Source organism: Pseudonaja textilis, chromosome 1 (genome assembly GCF_049901715.1).
Source record: "Pseudonaja textilis isolate UNSWEBS1 chromosome 1, rPseTex1.2, whole genome shotgun sequence".
Taxonomy (NCBI): domain Eukaryota; kingdom Metazoa; phylum Chordata; class Lepidosauria; order Squamata; family Elapidae; genus Pseudonaja; species Pseudonaja textilis.
Window position 1 is genome coordinate 183708744 of NC_141990.1, and position 10891 is coordinate 183719634.

The 10891-nt window shown below is 44.4% G+C and overlaps 1 protein-coding gene across 3 annotated transcripts in view; it reads left to right on the forward strand.

The window, feature by feature from the left end:
* Positions 1 to 10102, forward strand: part of CCDC141 (coiled-coil domain containing 141) — a 135028-nt gene extending 124926 nt beyond the window's left edge. For all 3 annotated transcript variants that reach the window (XM_026696975.2, XM_087917178.1, XM_087917153.1), the window contains 3 exons: positions 9470 to 9624; positions 9715 to 9844; positions 9927 to 10102. In XM_026696975.2, the coding sequence (XP_026552760.2) occupies positions 9470 to 9624; positions 9715 to 9844; positions 9927 to 9964 (323 nt within the window). In that variant the 3' untranslated portion in view covers positions 9965 to 10102. The remainder of the gene's footprint in view (positions 1 to 9469; positions 9625 to 9714; positions 9845 to 9926) is intronic.
* Positions 10103 to 10891: the final 789 nt, after the last annotated feature.

Here is a 10891-nt window from a genome sequence, read left to right on the forward strand (position 1 = left end):
AAGTAAAAGAAGGATCAGTCTGTCTCTGTGTAGGCCCCAATTGCTTACTAATATAAGATTGATTTATTATGTGATTAGTGTCGACTCTAAGTGAGCACATAAGTATTTATTTATTTGTTTGTTTGTTTGTTATATCAAATTTAGAGACTACCCATCTCAGACACAGAATGACTCATGCTTTCTCTATGATGATCTATCCCTAACCTATTCTGTCAAGTCTTCCAAAGGTGCATTCATTGCACTGTTAAGTCTGTCTGTCTTGTTTCTGATCATCCTTTTCTTCTATTTCATTCCCCCTTTTCTAACATTGGAACCTTTTCCTGACAACTAGGTCCTTGCATAATATGTCTGTACAATAATTTGAGAGAGCAATACCACACTTGGAATATTATATCCAGTTTTGGTTGCCACGATATAAAAGGGATGTTGAGATTCTAGAAAGAGTGCAGAGAAGAACAACAAAGATGAATAACGGACTGGAGGCTAAAACATATGAAGAACGGTTGCAGGAATTAGGTATGTTGAATGAAAAGAAGGACTAGGGTGACATGATGGCAGTGTTCCAATATCTCAGGGGTTGCCACAAAGGAGCCAACCTATTTGGCAAAGCACCAGAAGGCAGGACAAGAAGCAATGGATGGAAACTAATCAAGGAGAGAAACAACTTAGAACTAAGAGGAAATACCCTGGCAGTTAGAACAATTCATCATTGGAATGGCTTGCTTTCAGAAGTTATGGGTGCTCTATCACTGGAGGTTTTAAAAGAGATTGGACAACCACTTTTCTGAAATGTTATAGGGTCTCCTGCTTGTGGGGGGTTAGACTAGAAGACCTCCAAGGTCCCTTCCAACTCCGATATTCTGTGAATTTTCATTATTCTTGCCTCAAGTGAAAACTCTGGGATGATTTATTTGATGATCCATCTGCTTGTTTTCTTGGCTCTCCATGGTATTCTCAGAAATGTTCAGAAGAATATAGGATTACTTCTACAGATTATGCCCACATATGCAAATATTTTGGTGGGGGTACAAAAACCTATGTTAGATTTATACCAGGATTAACATATGCCTAACAAGATTCTTTTGTGATTTTAGGTGAACAAACTTACTGCAAAAACCTGTTTGCTGTTTGTGAATTTTAAGTGAAAAGCCCCCATGGGTAAATAGAGTCTGAAATAGAAATCATAAGAAAATATATCACTCTACAAAGAGATGTAAACAATGCACCTGCTTCAGTTGTATTGTTTCCATGGCAAAATGCCTATTTTATAATAAGCATTTCTGTTAGTCTTTTACTAAGAAGAGGGCCTGTTTCTATGCAATTTCATATCTGCCAACTAAAAAGAAAAATAAAGTATTATAAGGAAATTGTTTCTCCCATGTAAACCTCTATCTAATGAAGAAGTCTATGCTGGGGAAAATCTAATTTGAACAATATTTTTGCATTTATAATATTGTATGCCAGTCATTTTCTTTTAAAGCATGTAAGAAGCTTTCCTCTTTCAATTCTATGGTTTCAAGTTTCTTGCAAAGTTTTGCTCTTTGTGGTTCCTGCAACCTATCTCTGAGTATTTTTCTTTACCCTTAATTATTAGCTTCAGTTATCAAAGTACTCCCCACTGTCCAATACAGCATAAATGCACATCTGAGGAACTAAACAAAACAGAAAAACTGACCGCCATAAATCAACAAATGGGCTCTTGGTTTTCTCCAGAACTACTGTTGATAATGATATGATGCCTCAGGAAGGAGATAGAAAGTCTTAATTTGGTTAAAGTTCTTTATTTTATTTTATTTTTCAGATTAGCAGGGGAATTGAACTAGTTGTCTCCCTTCCCCTTTGTTCATAAAGTATCTATTTGCGGAGGAATCTGTCAGGAGATTTACATTTTCTCAAATCTTCATATAATCACTTAATCCAAGACTAAAAATCGTTTTATCCTTAAGAAGCAATGATCCTGTCCATATTGCTTAACCACACCTGATTTATTTTTGTGTAAGTGGGATTGCTAAAGTGAAAAACGTAACTTGTTAAGCATTCTATACCAGATTCCTTTTTTTCATATTTATAAAACAATTTTGTGTAATTGCAGCAGTTTGTAGTCACTATTGTCATCTCCCTAGTGATATTTAATGAACTTCTTTCTTCAGAAATGCTAATATCACTGATAGACCTGTGCACTGCTATTTATTTTCTTAGACCCCCCCACAGCAAAAATCCAGATGATAAAAGAAGTTTTCTATAACTATTTCATGCCAATTTAGTTGAAGCTTGGATGTGTCAAATTTCAAATGATGACTAGTTGAAGGGAAAAGCCTTATATTTGCCTTTGCTATTATTTAACTCTCATCTGGATCTTTGCAGCACAGGTATGGAGACCCCAATAATTTGTGCCACAGTGCCAACAGGAACATTTTCTTGTGGAAATATTTTTATTTATATTTCCAGATAAATATAATTTTACATCAGTGTTTTTCAAACTTGGCAATTTTAAGATATACGGATCTTAACTCCCAGAAATACCCAGTCAGCATTCAGAGAGTCAAAGTCTACATACCTTAATTGCCAAGTTTGGAAATGCTAGCCTAGAGTCACTATCAGCTTTGCTGTATAAGACAGAACTACAACCTGGGCTGCCCCAGTGGGATCAAATACCTTATGCTCTGTAGTTCTGAAAGGTTTAGTTCATCTGCAAAACAACATCAGAAAGCAACTGAGGTTTCAGTAGCATCCCTAGCATGTGAGCATAGCTTCTCAGGCAAAATGTTGATATGAATACCATACCTACAGATCCCATACTTTTCTATTACTTCTAAAATCTTTGCTGCAGCTTATGAAAGACTCCAAAGATGTAGCACCATCTGTTTATTGCATGAACCCAAATTAAAGCACCCTCACCAGGATTCAGCCTCTGCTTGACTGCTTTTAATTTTGGTCCTATCACTATGGTTTTCCATAGCATTTGATCAAGATGTATTTCATTGCAAACATATTATTTTATTTGTGTATATTTCATGTACTGTTCTTTTGCACTCGAAAAGAAATCTTGATCTTTCAGACCAAGTCCCTCCTCCGCTTTCAGGTTTTAAAGGTCATAATATCCTCCTGGTGATTTCTTCTCAAGGCTTAACATGATTCATCCTCTCCGTTTTCCCCCTAGTTCTAGTGCCCTTGCAATCATCTTTATTAAAACTAATTTTTATTAAAAAAAAAAAAAATCAAAGTAAAAGCATCAAATTTTAAAGAAAAAAAGAAAGTAAGAAAAGTAAAAGAAAAGTGGTAAGTAAATAGGAAAGAAATGGAAAAAAAAAGTACAAAAAAGTAAAACAGAAAAAAAAACCCAGAAAAAATATAGAGAGTAGCAGTTTCTTCTTTACAGCAATTGTGTAAATTTTCTCTATCTAAAGTTACATTATGCTCCCTTCCCTCCATGTCCTTTTTCTAATCATCAAACTCCTAATTTTCAGCAAAAGATCTGTAAAGGGTTTCCAATTATTAACAAATATACTTATTGTCTTATCCATAATCAAACGTTAATTTTTCATCTTTGCAAGTTTGGACATCTTCACACAATCTTTTTTTTTAATTACGCAAGTCTAAGTTTACATTTGAAATATAAACTCCATGCTTGGGAGCTTAAAGTGCTCAGAGCAGTGTGGGGATCTCGCACTGTAACTGAAGCAGCTGCAGAGATCCAGTGCTCAGTCAGAAAGCGTCTTTCTTGGTCAACCAGGGAAGAGAGATTTCTCAGCAAATCCAAGCTTGGTAATCAAGCGTCTCTTGCAAATCTCTTCCCAAAAAATACATTTCTTCTAACTGCTGCTTGGAAGTGGCAGCAGATTCCCCATATTGCCTCAGGCAGGCCTTATGACTGAAATAGATCTAAATGCAGGGTGAGAAATCGGCAGTGGGATTTACAGCTTAGTCCTCTGTGCTCAGAGATCTGTTTCAGCCTCGGAACGTGGCCTCACTTTCCAATCCTTTGATCATTTTTGTTACGGTTCTCCGCACCTGTTCCAATGGCGCTAATACTTTCCAGAACTTTATACAGTACTTGAAAAAAGGTTTGGCCAATGCAGGATAGAATGGAACTATTACTTTCTGTAACTTAAAAACTATTTTTCTAATTGGTGCACCCTTAGTTTTAACAGTCCCATTCTGCTGCATGGTCATATTTGTTATGTCCTGAGAACTCCAGGAGTTCTCACTCAGGTCCACTCACTTTGAGTGGGCGTTCTTCCCCCTTTCCTCATTGGTTGGTTCTCCCCAGCAGCCAGCTATAAAAGCAGGCTGCGGGGTCCAACCAGTCGCTGATTGCTGCGAGCCAGTTCCAGGCTTGGCAAGCACGGTCAGCCCTTTATTATTTAATAAAGTATTGTTGCACTCATGCTCTGGTTCAGCCTCTCATTGCTCAAACTTAACACTGGCGACGAGGATGGGATGGCTACCAGTAGCACCATGGAACCGCTGAGTCACTAGCCGCCGATCCGCAGCCCAGAGAGAGCGATCAGCCGGCGATAAGGGAACGCTGATCCGCAGCCAGAGAGAGCGGTCAGCCAACAAAAAGAGCAAACAAAAAGAGCAAACGCTGATCCGCAGCCAGAGAGAGCGGTCAGAATCAAAAGTTAGAAGCGTCTGTAGCCGCTTGTTAGCCCAGCTACAGGGAAAGTGAAGCGCTGCGAGCCGCAGCCGCTCTGTATCAGGCGCGAAATTCAAACGGTTGTCATTTGAATTTCAAACCATAAAAGGTACAGCACAGCACTGTAGCCAGTCACTGACGCCCACTCAGGCGCGAACCCAAACGCCATCAACGGCTAACAGTCTAACGTGGTTAACCCAGAGAGAAAGAGAGGATTTAAAACAGCCTCTCCCGAGCTGAAATCACTTGCCCACCACGGGCCCTAAAACATTGTCTGCTGCCCCAGAGAGATTTTTTCCTCAGGTTATTCAACCGGTTCCAGCACCATGAGTTCCAATCCAGTCTTCCCGGCGTTTAAACCAGACGAGGAGAAGTGGGAATCGTATAAGAACCGCTTCAATCATTATATCGATGCAGTTGGCCTGGCGGATGCGGGGAGCATCGGAAAAATCGTATTTCCTAATCTACTGCGGGCCACCGTCTACGATACGGCCGCAGCGCTCGTGGCCCCTCGTGAGTTGAAAACGTTCCGTGGTCAGAGTTACTTGAAATTCTCACTAACCACTATTCCCCAGGCCCTCACAGATTGCCAGAAGATTCACCTTCCGTATGAGGAAGCAATCGAGCAAGGAGACCATAAATCAATATATGGCCGCTCTCAGAACAGCAGCACTGCATTGTGGGTTTGGAACCTACCTGGAGGACATGCTCCTCGATCAATTAGTCTGCGGGGTCAAGGACCTCCACCTGCAAAGGCGACTTCTCGCAAAGAAAGACCTCAACCTCGCACAAGCAGTCGAGGAAGCCTTGGCAGTCGAGTTGGCAACAACATCAGCCACCGAAATCCAGGGCCCTAGCGCCAAGCTGACATCACTCCCAGTCCACTCCGAGGAGGTGGTAGCAGAGGAACCCATAAGTGATGAAAACGAAGTCCACCGCCTATCCAACGACAGACGGCCGCAGGTAGGAGCCAGAAAAGAAAACAGTGGTCCTCCCAAGCACATCACCCTGTGCCTAGTCTGTGGGGGATCTCATCAGAGGGCCACCTGCAAGTTTAAAGGAGCCACCTGCAATAACTGCCATAAAAGGGGACACATCGCGAGAGTCTGCCAAGCCCCCCAAAGCGCAGCACAAAGGCACCCTCCCTCGCACTCGGGACCACAGAGGCAAGTACTGAACTGTCGCACGCACCACCTTGCCAAACACACGTGCCACACTGTTAGTAAAATTTCTCTCTCCGTTTCCCTAGAAGGTAAACCGTGCCGCATGGAGGTTGACACAGGGTCAGCGCTCTCAATTATCTCGTGGAACACCCTTAAGAGGCTCCAACCAAGCCTATCCACTAGCCGGCTCCAGAGATGCCAGTTTGGCCTGAAGGACTACCAGGGAAGACCATTCCTGTAATCGGCAGAGGCAAGTTCCTTGTCAGTTTTAAAGCTTTTAAAGGCCACCTACCTCTAGTGGTAGTTAACGGCAATCTACCCACCTTATTGGGGCTCGATTGGTTTCCCCATCTCGGCCTAGGGCTAACAGGAGTCCATGCTGTCTCAACCTCAGACACTGACTCCTTATTCGCTGATTACTCAGACGTATTCAGCGAAGAGCTGGGGTGTTATAATGGTACCCCATCTCATTCTCGGTTGACCCCCAAGCAGTCCCAATCAGACTAAAACCGCGTAGGGTCCCATTCGCTATTCGGCCAAAACTAGATGCAGAATTGGATAAACTATTAAAACAAGGGGTCATTGAGCCAACAGATTTCGCCAAGTGGGAGACGCCCATTGTCACACCCCTCAAAAAGACGGTAGCCTGAGAATTTGCTCAGACTACAAGACGACAATCAATAAATTTCTGCAAGTTAGCGCTTATCCTGTGCCCGTCATCCAACACTTATTACACACATTCGAACCAGGCACCATTTTTGCTAAATTGGACATGTCTCAAGCATATCAGCAGTTCCCTGTAGATAACCAAACAGCGGAACTCCAGACAATTGTCACTCACAGGGTGCCTTCCGATGCAAGCATCTCCAATTTGGCGTAAGTGTGGCCCGGGTATTTTTCAATCCCTCATGGAGCGGATTTTGCAGGGCCTCCTGGTGTAGTACCCTACTTCGACGACATCTTAGTCTCGGCCAGGGACAGACCCCAACTCTTCCAAAGAGTTCGAGCTGTGTTAGAGAGGTTCAGACAGCATGGCCTCAAGTTGAAAAAAGAAAAATGTACCATTGCCACTAGACAGGTGGACTTTCTGGGTTATAAAATTGACGCCTCTGGCATTCATCCCCTGGAGTCCAAGGTTAAGGCAATCCACGAGGCACCCACTCCAACCTCCAAAACAGAACTGCAGGCGTTCTTGGGGCTATTGAACTTTTACGCATCCTTTTTGCCCCATAAAGCATCAGTAGCTGAACCCCTACACAGATTACTGGATAAAAAGTCACCATGGCACTGGGGGGACAAGGAAGACCATGCCTTTAACGCCGTCAAATCACTAATCACGTCAGAGGCGGTACTTATTCAATTCGACCCTAGCCTCCCTTTAGTACTGGCAGCTGACGCCTCCCCTTTTGGAATCGGGGCGGTACTAAGTCACAGGCTTCCCAATGGTGCCGAAGCTCCCATCGCCTTTTTCTCAAGGACGCTCTCTACCACGGAGCGCAATTATAGCCAGATTGATAAGGAAGCCCTAGCAGCTGTTGCAGCTGTGAAAAAATTTCACGAATTCCTTTTCGGCCATTTTTTTCGAGCTGGTCACTGACCACAAACCCCTCCTGGGTCTCCTAGCCGGGGACAAGCAGACCCCTCAAGTCCTTTCCCCTAGGATGACAAGGTGGACTCTCTTCCTAGCAGCCTACTCCTACAGACTGGTACACCGCCCGGGCAAAACACTGTCCCACGCTGACGCCCTCAGTCGCTGCCCCTTGCCGGCCCCGGCTGAAGACCCTGCTCCTGTCCACGCTATTTTCGAAATCACCCAGTTGGACCTACCCATCACGGCCATGGACATTGCTGCTAAAACCAACACAGACCGAACAGTCGCCCAGGTGCTCGACTGGGTGAGGAGGGGGTGGCCGGGTGGCAATGTTGATAACAAATTCACACCATTTAAGACTCGCATGCAGGAATTGTCAAGTCTGCAGGGCTGTCTACTATGGGGCACTCGAGTGGTCATCCCGGCCTCACTGCGTACCCGAATTCTGGAAGCGTTGCACAAGGGACATCCTGGCATCGTGAGAATGAAAGCGTTAGCACGCAGCTACGTGTGGTGGCCAGGTCTAGACGAGGACATTGTCAATTGGGTAAGTTCCTGCAACATTTGCCAGGAATCCCGTCCTGCTCCCCCCATTGCCACCCCTGCTAGATGGGAAAATGCCAGCGCTCCTTGGTCTAGAATCCACATCGACCTAGCGGGCCCTCTGCATGGGAAGATGTTCCTGGTGGTCGTGGACGCTTATTCCAAGTGGATTGACGTAGCACAGCTATCCACGACCACCACACTAGCAATCACCAACGTATTGACATGCCTGTTCGTTACGCACGGGCTACCCGACTCCATCGTCTCCGATAATGGCCCACAGTTCGCATCGACTGAGTTCAGCCGCTTCGCTGCCACCCTGGGTATCCGCCACATTTTCACAGCCCCATTTCACCCTGCCAGTAACGGGCTGGCTGAAAGGGCCGTCAGGACCACTAAAGAAGCCCTGGCAAGGTTCAACAAAGATGACTGGCACCACAAACTCTCGCGGTTCCTGATGAGCCAGCACTCAACTCCTTGTTCAGTCACCAATAAGTCCCCAGCTGAGCTCCTGATGGGCAGGCGCCTGAGGACTGTATTGGACAGACTACACCCACAATACTGCCCTGACTCTCCCCTCGCTTCCTCATCGGGGGTCAGACATTTTATCTTACAGGAGCCAGTTTTCGCGAGGAACTTCGCTGGAGACCCCCTGTGGATCCCGGGCGAGATCATAGCCATCACCGGGCCGCGGTCATATCGGGTCAGACTGGAGGATGGCCGCGTCTGGAGAAGGCACATAGACCAACTGCGCAGACGCCTCAGCACCATCGCCAGCAGGGACCCAGAGACCCTAGACGAGGGGAGGCTTCATCCTCAGCCTCACATCCACTTCACGCCCGGCGATCAGTTCACACCTACAACCGGTTCCGAAAGCCCGAGCACAGACAGCAGCGCCCAGACAGTTGACCAGCCCGATCCAGCCTTCGAGAGCACATCCCCAGTGAGCAACCCTACGAGCTCAGGGCAGGCCCAACCCGAGGGGCACACTGGTGACACTTTGCCGCCTCTGCCTGCCCAGGCAGACCCCGGACGGACAGACAATGTTCCAGAACTACGCCGTTCCGGGCGCCAACATAAACCTCCTGCCTACCTCAAAGACTATGCATGTTCACAGCTGGGGGGTAGGGGTGTTATGTCCTGAGAACTCCAGGAGTTCTCACTCAGGTCCACTCACTTTGAGTGGGCGTTCTTCCCCCTTTCCTCATTGGTTGGTTCTCCCCAGCAGCCAGCTATAAAAGCAGGCTGCGGGGTCCAACCAGTCGCTGATTGCTGCGAGCCAGTTCCAGGCTTGGCAAGCACGGTCAGCCCTTTATTATTTAATAAAGTATTGTTGCACTCATGCTCTGGTTCAGCCTCTCATTGCTCAAACTTAACACTATTCACGTTGCAATCCTGTTTAACCCCACATCTGTTGCATGTGATTCAGTTTCCTATAAATCGCTTCTCTGTGGTGTCTAACAATTTCTTAGCTGAATGTTGTTTTTTAAGCACAATATATTTGCTTTCTTTGTGTCTCTCTTCCTTCGTCAGTACAAGGAAAACAGCCCAACTTCATAAACAAATTTGGACACCTCATTCTGCAAGAAGGTGATGATTTAGATTTACACTGTACAATACACGGAGAGCCAAGGCCAAATGTCATTTGGACAAAAGATGGCATCAGAATGGCAGCAAGAGAAATAAGTGTATGTTTAAACGTTTCCTTTGGGGACAGTGGCCTATGCCTTTCATTTCAGCACTAATCTCTGTTCATATTTCATTATTATTTTTTTCAGATTGAGAAATTAGGGGACATCTACTACCTTGTAAAAAGAAATGCAGTTGTTGCTGATACTGGAAAATATATCTGTCTTGCCACTAATGAATTAGGGGAGGCGCACTGCTCAGCTTTCATCAGAGTAATAGGTAACTGGACTTAGACCACATTAGTATAATAAATGAGGAAGACCTTGTTCCCGTGCAATCTGACACTTTCATTTTGTTTCAGAGAAAAATAAAAGTGACATATCCCCAACACAACACTAAATCAAATCAAGAGAAAGGCCATTTGCTGGGAAAAATGAGGACCGCCACACCCTGAGCGGTACAAGGTCAAGATCGATATTGCTTGAGAGGTCAAAATCAAACCAAAAAAATATTCCAAGAGGTAACTTCAGTTTAAGTTCCTTTTGCCTTTGGAAGCACAGGAAGAGCCCCTCAAGTGTTTTCTTTATAAAGTTTTCTTACTATTGTCTTCTTTTCATATTGTGTGTTTTGTCATCAATAAAGCAGCTAACGTTAACCATGAGGCAAAGGGCCACAAGCAGACTCAGGTTTTCAAACTCACCACACTGCCTCTTCCAAAGAGGCAAAACTGAAAGCAGAGGAACCCTATAAGTGATTGTGATTTATGAAGTAAAGATTATACCTGGTAAGGAAATTCTCCTCGTGATTATGTACATTGTACATAATATAGTGATGGCCAATGACTTTTTCAGATAATTAAGGTTATCTCAGGTATCAGGAGGGGACAATAATGGGGTACGGGCTAATGCTGCCTACTAAACAGAATTTCTGATGAATAAGAATTTAAAAGTCAATCTGTAGTCAGTCCCCTCACCGGACACATACTGTGTGGCCACAGGGAAGCTCCAGTATTGTAGTGTGTAGGAAGGTGTGGAACCTTCTGGCAAATGAACCTTCTGGCAAATGAAGCTCTCACAGCTTTAAATGTAGCAAGATATGGGACTTTATGGAGTTTTATTGTACTTCTTTATTTTTTTAAAAAAGGTTGCCCTTCAATTGCAGTGGGTGGCTTACAGCCCTCTATTTTGTCATGAAGAAACAAATCATACTTGCTCTGTGACACCTCTTGTACCAGATTAAATTTCATGTGTTGACATATTTTATCTTTAAATATGCCTGTAGTTAGACCAGTTTTTGTGAAGAAAATAGATCTTTCTGCTCATGGAA